Source organism: Kluyveromyces lactis (assembly GCF_000002515.2).
Source record: "Kluyveromyces lactis strain NRRL Y-1140 chromosome F complete sequence".
Classification (NCBI taxonomy): domain Eukaryota; kingdom Fungi; phylum Ascomycota; class Saccharomycetes; order Saccharomycetales; family Saccharomycetaceae; genus Kluyveromyces; species Kluyveromyces lactis.
The window spans coordinates 254,419-268,920 of NC_006042.1; the positions used below are offsets into that span (position 1 = coordinate 254,419).

Sequence of the window (14,502 nt, forward strand, 5' to 3'; positions counted from 1 at the left end):
GCGAACTGGCCTAGAGACGGAAATGCAAGGGAAAAGTTTTCTTGTGGTTTCCCTTTTGTTGCCGTGTCTTTTTCTTCAAGCGCAAGGTTCATGCAATAAACAATGAACAATAGAGAATGAGTAAGGAATTTTTATACACATTGTTAAAGCTACTACTGTTAACTGGATGATATCTTAAATATTTTCTGATTGCTATGCTACCAGAAGTAAGTTAGGATTCAAAAATGGATAACTACCTCAAAAGAAAAAAAGAACAAACCATTTATCTGAGCTTTGACCCTGATAACGCAGGGACCGACCGTTTAAGTCTGCTTATTCATTCTTGGTTTCGAACCATTTTTCTGGCTCTATTAAATAAGAAAAATGGGATGGAACATCGTGAAAAGCGTTCAATCCACCTACAGTAACCCAGGACAGTGGTAATTGGGAAAGTACTTACAGGTTGCGTAATTAACAATGGGGCGATATCCCTCTTGCACTCTTTTTACAGCGATATAGTAGAACATTTTCTTGTTCTTCTCTGCGTCTGTTTGCTTACGAAACGCGAAGGCAATTTGTTCCGAGTTGGGAAAATAGAAATAAAAAAAAAAGAAAACAATGGTTCAATCCTTTCCCAGTTTCCCCGCCAGTACCGCGTGAAGAGAACGAAATATGTAGAAACAAGTCACGTGACCAAGTAGATATTCGGTGGGGAAATCCAAGCGATATATAGATGCACTGAGCAATTTTATCTCAGTTGACTTGGGCCATGAGGATGGAGCCATCAATGTTTTCGGGTAAAAATAGAAGTCCCGTGGACACTATTGCAATCTCACCGTCTTATTCCGATGCAGATCTCTCAAATAGGTCAAATGCTTCTTAAGTGCAAATAACTTTTGTAGAAAGAAGTCGTCGCATTTCCTCCCAGCTTAGTCCGCTCCTAACGTACGGTAACGTCTTGTTGCTGCTTTATCGGTTTTTCTGTTTATCCGCGTTTAGAATATGGACACGGGGTTCAGGTTGTTCCGCTAGCGGATATAACTCGGCCGGTGGTATCCAACACTTCTTCCGGGTAAGAAATTACTAGTGGAAAAATACTTGGCTAACTCATAGAACCGCTGATGAAAGGATAAGCGACAAACCAGAGTCTCGACATCATGAGGTTCTGTGCAACGTTTCTCTCTGTCTTTGATCCCAATTTTATCTTCTCTCACATTACCAAATCTGGGTCACTATTGTTGCAGTAAAATGAAAGACATCTTTAATGTGTAAAATATACTGCCAGCAGCGGGTTTGATTTGGTATATTAGATATATAAATATATGTATTATATAACGATCATTGGTTTGTGAACTGATTTTATAGACATGATAACTTTTGTCTATAATAACGTAAAGGTGAATAGAAACTGTATTTGTGCACCTTTGTGGCCCAGATTATCAGCTGGTAAAGAGCTTCGGTGCCCATTGTTCAGTTGCCCCGCTCTTCTAAGACTAGGAAGTTATGGGATTAATTAAGCTTTTGAAAGGGTTTTCATTGCAGAGCGAAGCGGATTCTTCTGCTACTGTAGAGAAGATCAAGGAGGCTATTGATGTTTGTGATTCAAGTGAGTGCACTGGTGATTGTGTCAATGAAGACGCAGATGAAAAAGATGCATTACAAAAAGATGAGGGAATCTTTGCGAAGTTGAAAATTGACCATGAACAACCTTTGTATGGATCTTCAACGACTTCTAAAATACATTTTATCATTCCGACATCTCAAACTGATTGGGCGCATGATGCTTGTATGGAAAAGCCAGGATCCGTTCAAGCTGTGATGCAAAAATGGATCAATGCTAATAGTGACAAGTACTCTGATATTGAAAGTGAAGGTGAGACCATTCGTTGTTCAGTATCATCTCTACCGATTGATTTGTTGGATATTGATGTCATGAAGAATACAAAGAATGATGTTCTTATCTTTCCGCATTTCTTAAAGATAAAAGCAGTGAAATCAGATCTTGTTGCTGAGCTTCTTAATGAAGTTGTACCATTACTTTTGAAGAATGAACGTGGAACACTACTAGCGAAAGATTACATTGAAGAAATTAAAGACAACTCGTTCATCCTTTTATGTTCTCATAGAACTAGAGATAAGAGATGTGGTATCACAGCTCCTATTCTAGAAAAACACTTTAACAAACATCTACAACGCCATCATCTTTACAGAGATAACTCAGACTTCAGACCTGGTGGTTGTCGTGTGGCTTATGTTAATCATGTCGGTGGCCACAAATTTGCTGCGAATGTTATCATCTATTTGAAGAAGACCCATCAATTAATATGGTTAGGAAGAGTAACTCCGTTGCACGCAGAACCACTAATTGAGTGCCTAATTGTACCGAACGAACCAAAATTGCCATACCCCGAAAAAGTTCGTTGCGTGGCTAAGTATAAATTTTGATTCGTCTCCAAAGCATACACTATTCACCTAAGTGTATTGGAAATTTTTTCTAGCAGCAGGAGATGTATCGTCGATGGCATAAGACTCCATTCTTAAATTTCACTGATCTGCTAGTTCGGTTTCGTCCAGCACTTATATATTTATATAGAAAAGAATAGAAACCATTCTTTAAGTCTCTCATTCGTGTAAAAAAGTTGCACATTCTTGCCATATTTATCACGGAACAGGAATGTGATGATGCTTAACTTCTATAACTCATCTTGCTCTAATGGCTCTTCATTATTAAGTTCAGATATTTTGTTCAAGATCATATATCTCAGCATTAAATCCTTTGGAACATCTTTGAGATCCTTCATCTCATTTTCAATATCGGCTATCTTCTCAGCGCAATTTGTTTCATCGTTCATCTTAAGGAAATATTCTCTGCCATCTTCGCATAATTCGTCTTTATCCGAGCAGTTATCATTCACAATCAGTTGTAATACACGATCCCACTGGTCTGAAGTTACCACTGCTTGCACAAACCTTTCAAATACATCCAAATTCCTTCTACCATTGAACGTTACAATCCTGTCGGTATCCAAAGTCCACGTCAGATCATAACCCGCGTTGGTAATTGTATCAAGTAAACGATCAATCCAGCCTCTAGGGTCTTCCAGACGCGTCACATTTAGTTCGGATCTCAATGGTTTGATAATTTCTACCGCTGGAAATCCGTCCAAGCGTTTACATAGCATGTTACCAAATAATTCACAATCAACCTCAAAGAAGGCAAAATTAATACCTGATGTTAAGGCAGGATCAACAATATCAACTTCCGACAAAACGGAGCTTTCACTCAACTGTTCGAACACCGGCTTTAGTTTCTTACAATGTGAGCACCAATTGGTATAATATTTAACCACTGTGTACGTAGGGTTGGTAGCATTGAAATTGTTGACAACTCCATAAAACTGGTCTAACGACGTCACGGATTCAACTATTGCGAGGGCAACGGTTGCAATCAGAGATAGACATAAGAGGATCTTCATACTTGAGTTTTAGAAGAATTCCATATGGTTTGGTTGTATCTAGTAGGGAATTCGAACCATCATCTAAGAAGCCCTTTATTTGATTGAACCACTTCTTCAAATCAAGGTATTTTATTTAATCTTTTTTTTTTTTATGGAAGTTGTATTTCTAAGCACGAGTTAATTAGAAAGTGTGAATGGGTATATGTTTATATACTTAGATTCTCTTATCCAAAATAGTTCTGGCACAAAACATGTAGTATGTTGAACGTGAGATACACATGAGCAATGCACAAGTGAAAGATGTGAAACACTATTTATTAAGATGCAGAGTCATGTCTAGAAATCGTATATAAAATGTCTATAATGTAAAAAGCCCTGTTCTCTTCTTACCGAATGGGTATATAAATAATGTTGATGCAAATAATCCGACAGAGATACCAATTGAAACTTGAATCATCGTGACACCGAAAGACATGGATCCAGAAAGATCGTCTTGAACGACAGTAGTAGTACTATTGTTCACGATGGCATTGGCACTTTGTACACCTGCTAATAGAGAGCTTTGAGATGCAACACCACTTGGCACTTGAACGAAGATAGCTGGCAACATGGCAGAAACAGCAAACCCTTTCCAGATTCTTGAGTATAAGTTACCTAATATACCAATAACGAACGCCGCCATAGCAGATGTGAATTCTGTTGAATTTGCAAAATGCTTACCAGAAAAGTACGTCACAACATAACCACAACATGAGATGAGTGTCATGACAGGCAACTGCGTCCACCTAGCTTGGTTAATCAAACCCAAACCGATTGAAAAGCAAGGAACAAAGATGAATCTAAACCATGGGGAAATGTTCTTTGAACACGAGGTTTCGTTGGTGGCATCATGGTAGATCCAACCAAACAATGCAGCTCCCAATGTAATACCAAAACCTAAAAATAAGGAGTAGATGATGGCGTAGAACATTCTGACAGCACCGGCAACCAAATTTCTACTTTGAAGTTCCAACGAACCACATAAAATGATATAACCAGGCAAAATTAAAGCCAATGAACCTTGAACAGTGGCACCGAAACAAATATTGGAGTTTGGAATAGAACCCAACGCTCTACCGCAAAAACTGACGACAATGGAGGCAGTCACTTCAAACACATTGGAGTAAAGATTTGATTTTTGGGATACAATGAACTGCAAGGAACCAACACAAAGCCCGATACCAAACGCGACTGCCATATTAATCCAATCTCCACCGAATGCAAATGGTGTAACCATTGACGAGCAGAATGCATACAACAGAACTGAGACCCATGGTGGATACAAATTCTTACCAGTCAGAATTCTGTCAATTTCCATATTGGCATCCTCAACGCTCATAATATCATGAACAACTTGTTTATAAACTGAATGGACACCATGTAATTTCCATAAGTTAAGACCTTGATTGCATCTTACCAATTGCACTTCAGATGTTCTGGTAGTCATATCACCGAAAGAAATGATCATACACCCAGGCACATAAAGGAATTGACCGTCAATCTCTAAGACACGAGAGGTCATTACCATATACTCTTCCAATCTATGGGTAGGGGCACCGTACAACATCAATGCTTTACAGAGACGTAGAATAAATCTTTGCCTTTGCAACAAGTCCGCAATATGAACGGTGATTCTGGCTTCAGCTGCAGCCTTTTTCTTGAAGTTTTTGGCTTTCACTAAGTTCTTAGCGGCCGCTTTGGGTCTAGTAGCTTTAAAATTTGGTAAATTCATAGAAGAACCAGATTTGTTAGCGCCAGAAACGTTAGTTTGAGATTTACTATGCTTATGAAATGGATTGTAAATCTTTTTCCCCGTTTTTTGATCGGATTTTCCAGCTTGATCCACAGGCTCTGGGGTTTGTTCTATCGAGGAATCATTTAAGGAGAGCTGAGACTTTGTGTACTGATCGTCTTGATTTTGGTATAGTTTTAGTAAGGATCCCAAAACACCACCTCTAACTCTATCTACTGGTGCAATGTAGGAGCCTTCAATCCCTAAAGGCTCCAGATCATCAGGATCATCTATATCATCGTAGTGGTTGGTTGCAGGAACATAGAAAGCATCATCTTGGTGAGAAGATACCATAGTCTCCCCGTCCGTTGACTGATTAAATGGTGATACAGGTTCAAAAGGAGAGGTAACACCCGCTTCTGTTCCGAGATTGTGTTCTCCATTGGGATGTTCTGATGATGCACTTCCAGAGGCTCCATGTTGTGTACCAGGTGCTGACTTACCAGCCATCATAGAATGTGCTTGAACTATCTGCTGGGCGGTAGCCGCGATATCTGACATTGGAATAGGGTCTTCAAGATTGTTCTGGCCTGCATTACGTTCATGATCATTTTCTCCCGATGGGTCAGTGTTATTGACAGCTGGAGTCAATCCACCTCCTGTTAAGCTTAAGAACTTGGAAAGGAATCCGCCATCTTCCACTTCGTCATCAGCTCCATTCAAATTCCTCATTCCACCTTTTGAATGAGATTCAGCGGAATTTCGACCATCATTAGTTTCTTGATGTGGGCGAGCAGTTGATCTTCTCCTGAATAGATGTCTAAAATGATCCATCTTACTTTCAGAAGACTGGGTGGAAACTGAATCATCCTGATCCTCTTTTTCAGCATCCTTCTCCTCATAGTATTCTCCACCGTCTTGAGTTGCGGTATCTTCAGGAATGATACTTGGGTGTGATTTGAACTGAAGTTTCTTCGTAACTCCTGATGTTCTTGGTGAAATATCAGCTGGATTCTCACCAGAATCTTTTTGCTCTTGATGTTCTTCCTCCTCCTCATCATCATCATCGAAACACCTGGCAGCTCCTGAATTATCTCTGATGGTAGCTATCGCATCATCTTCGATCATCTGTTGTCTACGATTGCCAGACTCTGTATTGGATGCAGTTCTGGGTGAATATCTTGCGTCAGAGGAACCGACGTTTGTCCTGTTTGCCCTGTTTAATTCATCTGTGGACCCTCCGGAGGGTCTAAAACTGGGTAAATTCAGCTGAGAGCTAGACACGTAATTCGAACTTGGTCCTGCTTCATCCTCACTTGAACTTGAGTCGTCAGCTCTTCTCTCAGATCTATTCGAAGGCTGCTGTGGCTTCTTACGGAGTAAATTGAATCCAAACTTTTCATGATTGTTCTTGTCACCATTGTTTCCATAGGATGACGACATTACGGATTGTTCTGTATTATTTCTGGGATTTCACTCGTCAATTCTATTGCATTTGACCGCTGCTGAGACGGATACACCATAAAATGGGAGAGTATAAATCAATTTTGATCTTAAAGATCCCTTCTATATATATATATATGTATTAATATATGATACATAATTCCACACATTTAACAATATTTTTATTACTATGTCATTGAAGAATGTGAGGACTGTACAGATTACGTACGGCTTTTGCTTCAAAAGATTATGAATTTATAATTGGAAAAAAAAAAACGTTGAAGATTCATACTCTATTCGAACCATCTACGGTTACTTTATTGGCTGTGCAACCATAAAGAAACTACAATCAAAAAAATCAAGATGAGATGAGGAGCCGGATCAGGGCAGATGAACCATGAACCGATCCAGCAACTAAATTGCATCAACACAGGCGCCAAAAAATATATATTAATCTATTCTATTGTCTAACTTCTACTTATGCTTGCGGTAATCGAAATCACACACTAACACCCAGGCTGCAGTCGTTGAAAGGATCAAATGACGTTAACGTTACTGACTTTTGAATTATTATCTCCTTTAAGTATTTCCGGTTTGTAGCTGTCTCTGGTTGCTACCAGCCTATTCTCACTGAGCGTTGCTGTCAGTCGAGATTTTTTAATTGTTTTGCAATTGATTTCTTTTCCGCAGTGTAATCGTTTCAGTGGTAACATAGAAGAAGCTGAGAGTACACTATGATTTGCTTTTTCCGCAATGTCGTTTTTTTTTTCTTTTCGTTTTTTTTTTCGTGTAACCACTCATGACGTAAGGAACAAGAATCACTATGAAACAGGGAAGAAAAGCGTGGACATTAGTTACAGATGCCAGGGACGTCGAGTGTCAAAGGAGCCAAAGTTTACACAAGGTATAAATAGAAACTCCATTAAAAGACGTTATGTGATCTAGTCACGTGACTACAAGACCCCTTCACAAATCAAAACTTAAATCACCATACTTCGTATGCTTTGTGCTGAATGGGCCATACATAGCAAATTGACTACTGGTGGAAGAAGGTGCATAGCTGAAAACTGCTGAAATGAGACTATAGGTAAATGGAATATAGTGAAAGCTTGACATTACGAGGCTGGACATCCCGATATCAATTAATAGACCTTTACTCTTTTGGGAAAGGGAGAAAATTGAATAGGTTTAGTGGCAATGGCGGTTAAAATCCCTAAATGAAGGTAGGGAAGGAGGCTTATCTTGCAGACAAGAAAATACATTGTAGAGCAGGGAAACTTAATACATTTTTTGCTCCTTCGGATTCAGATGCCCAAATAAGTCTGGAAAGATGACATATCACTTTAAAATACCATATCGATACGTAACTGTGCATTCTTTTATAGGTTACTATCGTGTATAGTAGTTTTATAGATCATGGTTCTCCATTATGTTGGTACGGAGAAGCAGTGAGTAACTTAAGGAAGTAATTTGTCATGCGCGATGCATCGATCTTCCAGCATTTTTGTGCTTTAAGTTCATTAGTTAGCCTGTAAATCAAATTCTTAGTGTATTAATCCAGAGGAATCTTCTCACTTTGCAGGTTACGGAAGAGAAGTTCATTCATTGTGAGCACCTCGACTAGGATTAAACGGTGAATCCAAAGGTGATTTGCAACAGAATCCTAATTTACCGATGCATAGCAGTCATGCGTCGTCCAATAATTAACATATTGTCGTACTTCATCCAATTTACACATAAATGATTCATTTACTGCCATAAGGGGGGCAGGGCGTTTCTACTGAAGCTATTAAAGGAAATTCGGTATTATCTATATCGGTAAGTTTAGCCGCCATATTTTCTTGAAAAATTTTCCTTTCAGTTGTTGTAGCCAAACTGTGGGGAAGGGAGAACTATGGTCAGAAGCGATCGCAATGTTTACCACTCACATCATGACGTGCAATAGGTGCGCCATATTGGGTCATATATAAATTACTAGTATACTTAAATTTTTGTCGGTACTTCTTAGCAGAATCTCTAGTGGGCCCCAATCTTTTCGGCGCTTACACTGCAGAATTCGGCAAATGCTGCATTTTCGGTAAATGTGCCTGTACTTAACCCCTTTATATCCAAATTATTCGATTGATCTATTAATACATAGGTTAGTATGTACATATCTTCCGCTCCCATCCTGTCCCGTTTAATTCCCGTAGCCAATCTTGCCGAACCTTTCTTCCCCTTAATCTAACTCTCTAGAAGTTGTTCGTGCCCGGTAATATTTGGAGGGGTACAATCCGATCATTTTAAAGTATATGGAGAATCAATTAATAAATTAGATTTTTAATGGTTTGTATATTGAGTTTCCCTTATCGTAGACTCACCCCTCCCCTATACCGCTATACATGGATTTATCGCCTTGTACAGGAACACTTATCAGCTTGTAGATCTGGATTTTTTTTTTTATTGCTGAAAAGAAGAATACATCCTTTGCACCAGAATTAGGCGCCGACATGTTGGAATTCTTTTGTGGAATATATAAAGGATGCGTTATTCAAAGGATCTCCTTTAATTTTGAATCTTTTTGTGTTCTCATCTTCTAATTACCGTATTGCTGTCAGTTATGTGTATCTTTTTAAGTTATGTATCAATTGTGAACGAAGGAAACCACATGCATATTTGCAGCAGAAGGAACAAATTTCACACTTACTTTTACTAGGATCGATAGTGGCTAACTGAAGCTCCTGTTGTTCTGTTTTGAAGTTTTACATTGAAAAAGTGTTTTAGTATATAACAACTAGACACAGCATCGCCTTTTCACTTTTTGAGATCAAAGGTATTATCGTTGTTTGAGTTTCATTTTGAAACTGCATATTAAGAGAGTGTTAATATATCAGGATTATTGTTTTTCTGTTTTTCTATTTTTCTCGATTCTATCCTATACAGCATTATCTAAGGTGTCAGATTTCAGAGATTTCAGACATTCGATAAATTTTTTTTTTCTAAAAAAGTTAGAATAAAGAGAGCGGTACAAAAAGGCAAAAACGGCACTCAGAAGACACAAAACGAAACACTCCAATAGGTGTCAGTTTTAGGAATCCTGTAATAAAAGCCGACACAAAAAAAGCATAAGATTAGTTATAAAATCAACCAAAAAAAAAGTGCTTCTAATTTATTACCGCGTAATTGAATCTTAAAACACAAGATTAATCGTTACATTTTAAAATAAAATTCACTAGAATATTTGTCAATCAACTACTTCAATAAAGCAAAGAAGAACAAAATGCCAGCTTTAACTTTGACCACAGCAGATTCCTTCATACCCCCAGATGTTAATAACCCTCCATTCTATATTCCGCTCAAGAATATCGATGCTAGATATAACGTAATTCAGGAATTGGGGAAAGGATCCTTCGGATCTGTGACATTGGCCGAGACAATGTACGATATGAACAGTTCAGCCACCCAAATTTCCTCAATGTACCCAGAAACTTTGATGGATCAAACTCTTATCAGAAACGTCGAACAAGAAAACTGGTACTATAAGAAAAAGGGTATAGTGGCAATCAAAACAATGATGAATAGATTACCAACATTGCATGACTATACAAGAGTCAGAGAGATCAAATTCATATTGCAAATTCCTGCACACAAAAATTTGGTTACCATATACGAGATGTTCATTGATGATTCTTTGTATCACCTTCACATTGTAATGGAATGCATGGAGCAGAACATTTATCAATTGATGAAACATAGGAAAAGAAGAGTGTTTTCCCTACCTACTTTGAGGTCGATATTATTCCAAATATTAGCAGGAATTAAACATATTCATGATCACGATTTTTTCCATAGAGATATCAAACCGGAGAATATCTTGATATCGCCATCTCATAGGTACTTCAGCAAGAAATGGTTGGAAGATGATAATTATTCGGATAATTACGTGGTGAAATTGGCTGATTACGGTTTGGCAAGACATGTGAATAACAGATCACCTTATACCACCTATGTGTCGACCCGTTGGTATAGGTCACCAGAAATTCTTCTTAGAAAAGGATACTATTCCAAACCGTTGGATATTTGGGCGTATGGTTGTGTTGTTGTCGAACTAGCCACCTTTTCACCACTATTTCCCGGTTCTGACGAAACCGATCAAATATGGAGGATTCTAGATTTATTGGGCTCCCCAGATCATTCTATCAATGGAAAGGAGCACTTTGGGGGTTCATGGCTGGATTCAAAACCATTATACCAAGCTTTGAACTATGAATTCCCATACGTAGAAGGGAAAACGATAAGGGATGTTCTACCAAACCCACAATTGGAAGATCTATATGATGTGGTTACATCTTGCCTAAAGTGGAATCCAAGTGAAAGGGCTACTGCAAACGAAATATGTGCATTGCCATACTTCAAGGAATACGTGATGAGAGAAGCATCTTTGGCAAAGACAAATAACGGAACCGCATCCAAAAATAAGGATAATACAGCTTTGGCAAATAAACTTGCAGCAAATCCATCAATATCAAACCAATGGAGTCGTATTCTTTCTGGACTACCACATAACCCGGAATTGGGCATTGTTCCTAGTTTTAACTCTCCACAGAAGTTACCAAAGGTTCAAAAGAACAATCAAATGAATTGTGTAACAGATAAAAGCCAACAGCAACCGCGAAGAGGAGGAGTTGCCTCATGGTTCAAATTTTCCACGCAGAAAAACCACGTTAACATCAATCCAAATACAAACAATGATGAGAAAATCCTTACTAGTGTTAACACGAATACAAATAGCCAGAAGAATCAAGGAATTGTAGAAAAAAAACAGCAGGAACAACAGGTAAATGCTCACAACGAGAGGCTAGATAGCTCTACAAACGCTAATGGTAACAGTATTCCTGATATAAATCTCATAGGACATGCCAACAATGATAATGAGGTATTCACTATTGAGCTGGATGATAGCATGGAGACTATGACAGGATCTGATCAAATTTCTAAGGAATTAAATGACAAAATAGAGCTTTATCAAGACACCACAAATCAGATGAACCCACCAACTCTGGATGTTGATGACGATGACGATGAACATGATTCGATTGACATGGACCATGAGAATTATAGGATTCAGGTGTTGGACGAATTTGATACTGATGAGAACTTGGAACATGAAATTAGAGCGACCGACAAAGATGAAAACAATGAAGTTGCCGTTGATAAGATGAAGATCTCCAATCAAGGAGAAGACGAAGATGATGCAGATAGTCTTCTAAACTATTATCAGGATATGATGGCTAAGAAATTACCACTTAACAAAAACAAAGGTAATTACATGCATTCGAATGGACCAGCGGGTCCTACACTATCAGATCAAATGGCAATAGACGATTCACTTGATCTACAAGAACAGATCCCAAGAAATCTGCTGGAGAGGGCAGTACAGCAAAGAGTTTTAGATTGTCTTTTAGATCCATCGGAACATGCATCTCAAAACCTGATTCAAACCTCTAACTCCCACAATCATACATTCCAAGATGGATTAAGTTTCTGATCGTAGAACAAAGAACAGCAGGCTGTTCCTCTCTTTCAGTTCTACTCGTTGAAATTTCTTTCAACAACGCTTTACCTGGTCCTCTTCCCATTCATTTATACCGTTTATAATATCCACACACACACACACACATATTCACCTTTTGTACCTGCTAGCTCATAAGTTTTAACATAACTTGCTTCTATTATTTCCTTTATAACTTGTTGGATACAGGACAGAAATGCCGACAACTCTTTCACTCTATAACATGGTACTTCTACTTGATTTACCTCTTATGTACACTATTATCCTTACTGTCTTTGTTTACTATCTCAAGTTTTTTTTTTTTTTCTTGGTAAACTGTTCCTATCAGCTCCGAGGTCCGATGATTCAAAATCTTTCGAGCCATCAACTTTACATTGTACTTCAAAGTCTTTATAAAGAAGAACTTCGGTTAAGAAAGAACATAGATAATATATTCAACTATACAGCTTTCCTCACATTAGACAGGCAGCGAACCGGAAATGTCCAATTATGATGTTGTCATTGTTGGCGCGGGTATATTTGGATTAAGTACTGCTGTGCAATTGGCTCGTTCCAAATATAAAGTTGTGGTGGTTGATAAGTTTCAAATTCCATCGCAGTTAAGTGCGTCCTGTGATTATAATAAAATTGTTAGACTAGAGTACAACGATGAAGTCTACGCTGCACTAGCAGTGGAAGCAATGGGATACTGGCACGGTGAAAGTGACAAATTTTTGCCTCGAGGAATGCTGCATGATTGTTACTCTCATTGTGGTAGATTGAGTGCAATTCAAGATAAGAATACAAGCAGATATGCTTTCGATAATGACAGTTTACAACTTCTACAAACAAAGTTTAATAAGTGTAAAACTGTGGAACTACATAAAGAGTTAACTTGTGGTGGTAAGTTCCCTCAGTTTTCTCATAGTCAACGCTACGATGAGATTCGTTACAATCCAGACTGTGGTATTGGTTTGGCTAGGGATTCACTAGTGACCATGAAAAATTATGCTGAATCATTAGGCGTCGTATTTCATGAAAATGATGGAGCCGTGAGTGTGTCAGCGGGCACTGTTCAATGTGAATCTGGCAGAAAATTCCTTGGACACAAAATTATTGTTGCATGTGGTGCTAATACTGTATCACTTCTGCCTATGTATGGTCAGATCAGGGCTACTGGGTTATATGTAGGCCATATTCAACTGACGGACAAAGAATATCAAAAGTTAAAGGATATTCCAGTGGTCTTCAACAGTAGCTTAGGATATCTGTTCCCTCCAGATAAGCACACCAGGATATTGAAGATTTGCACTAGTGCGATGTCTGCATATGATGATATGAGCAACAAATCAAGAGCGGTCTATCGGGCCCTACAGCCCGATGCGGCACCCAGTGTACCAATAGAGGCAGTCGTGCGTATAAGAACAGTACTAGGTAAATATCTACCGGATCTAGTCTTCGATACCAAAAGAAAGTCAAAGTTAAGGGATATCATTGATTGTAAGATATGCTGGATCAGTGACACATCAAATTCTGACTTCATTATAGACATGATCCCCGACCTGAAAAACGTGTATGTATGTTGTGGAGACTCGGGACATGCTTACAAGTTTCTTCCTAACATCGGAAGCTACGTACAGCAGAAAATAGAAGGAAGATTAGCACCAATACTGGCACACAAGTGGAGGTACAGGGAAAGTGATTGGAACGGTACGGAAATCGAATGGAGAGTAGAACCCGAAAAGAAAGCATTACAAGAAATAGAATGGTACCAAGAAAGTTACGGCACCCCAAGACTGTAACCTTTCCGGCAATTGATATTATGCAGCAACAGAGTAATATATTGCATGGCAATTGTGGATCTGTTGGCAGTAAACCGGTATTTAAATATAAGTAATAAAGAAAAAGAAAAAGTATCTACAGCTTGGTACATGTAGTAGTAACACAATCTTGCGTTCAGCGATATGTTCACCCACAGCTTTGCGTTAAACGAAAACGGTACTGCTACTAACCGTGCTTTTGCACCTTGTTTATTGTTTACAACTCATCGGCTCTTCATTATTCAAGGTACGACATTTTTCACCGTTTAACGACAAAATTTTGAAAATCAACAACATTAACTATCTTTCTAAAAATTGACAAACGAAGGATGAATAAACATGTTAATAAGGAACGAAACGAAACGACCAGCCCAGACATATTGAGTGTCTAATTAGCTCTCGTCAATAAGGTACTCGCACATATCTCTTTCACGAAGTAACCGTTGGCAAACTTGATAGAACAGCTGTACGAGGATCAGAAAGGGCCGTTTAATTTTTCCT

At 38.5% G+C, this 14,502-nt stretch overlaps 5 protein-coding genes across 5 annotated transcripts; 3 read left to right on the forward strand and 2 right to left on the reverse strand.

Annotated features, from left to right (window-relative positions):
* Nucleotides 1-1,482: 1,482 nt before the first annotated feature.
* Nucleotides 1,483-2,424, forward strand: APD1 (Apd1p; the record flags this gene model as incomplete). The annotated part of the gene is made up of 1 exon (XM_455205.1): nucleotides 1,483-2,424. The coding sequence occupies one exon, from the start codon at nucleotides 1,483-1,485 to the stop codon at nucleotides 2,422-2,424; it is 942 nt and encodes a 313-aa protein (XP_455205.1).
* A 248-nt stretch (nucleotides 2,425-2,672) lies between these two features.
* Nucleotides 2,673-3,455, reverse strand: MPD2 (protein disulfide isomerase MPD2; the record flags this gene model as incomplete). Its single annotated transcript, XM_455206.1, has 1 exon — nucleotides 2,673-3,455. One exon carries the CDS (start codon nucleotides 3,453-3,455, stop codon nucleotides 2,673-2,675), a length of 783 nt encoding a protein of 260 aa, XP_455206.1.
* Nucleotides 3,456-3,795: 340 nt separating this feature from the next.
* On the reverse strand, nucleotides 3,796-6,651 carry KLLA0_F02816g (threonine/serine exporter family protein; the record flags this gene model as incomplete). The annotated part of the gene is made up of 1 exon (XM_455207.1): nucleotides 3,796-6,651. The coding sequence occupies one exon, from the start codon at nucleotides 6,649-6,651 to the stop codon at nucleotides 3,796-3,798; it is 2,856 nt and encodes a 951-aa protein (XP_455207.1).
* Nucleotides 6,652-9,910: 3,259 nt separating this feature from the next.
* On the forward strand, nucleotides 9,911-12,178 carry IME2 (protein kinase IME2; the record flags this gene model as incomplete). Its single annotated transcript, XM_455208.1, has 1 exon — nucleotides 9,911-12,178. The coding sequence occupies one exon, from the start codon at nucleotides 9,911-9,913 to the stop codon at nucleotides 12,176-12,178; it is 2,268 nt and encodes a 755-aa protein (XP_455208.1).
* A 503-nt stretch (nucleotides 12,179-12,681) lies between these two features.
* KLLA0_F02860g (NAD(P)/FAD-dependent oxidoreductase) lies at nucleotides 12,682-13,983 on the forward strand (the record flags this gene model as incomplete). The annotated part of the gene is made up of 1 exon (XM_455209.1): nucleotides 12,682-13,983. One exon carries the CDS (start codon nucleotides 12,682-12,684, stop codon nucleotides 13,981-13,983), a length of 1,302 nt encoding a protein of 433 aa, XP_455209.1.
* Nucleotides 13,984-14,502: the final 519 nt, after the last annotated feature.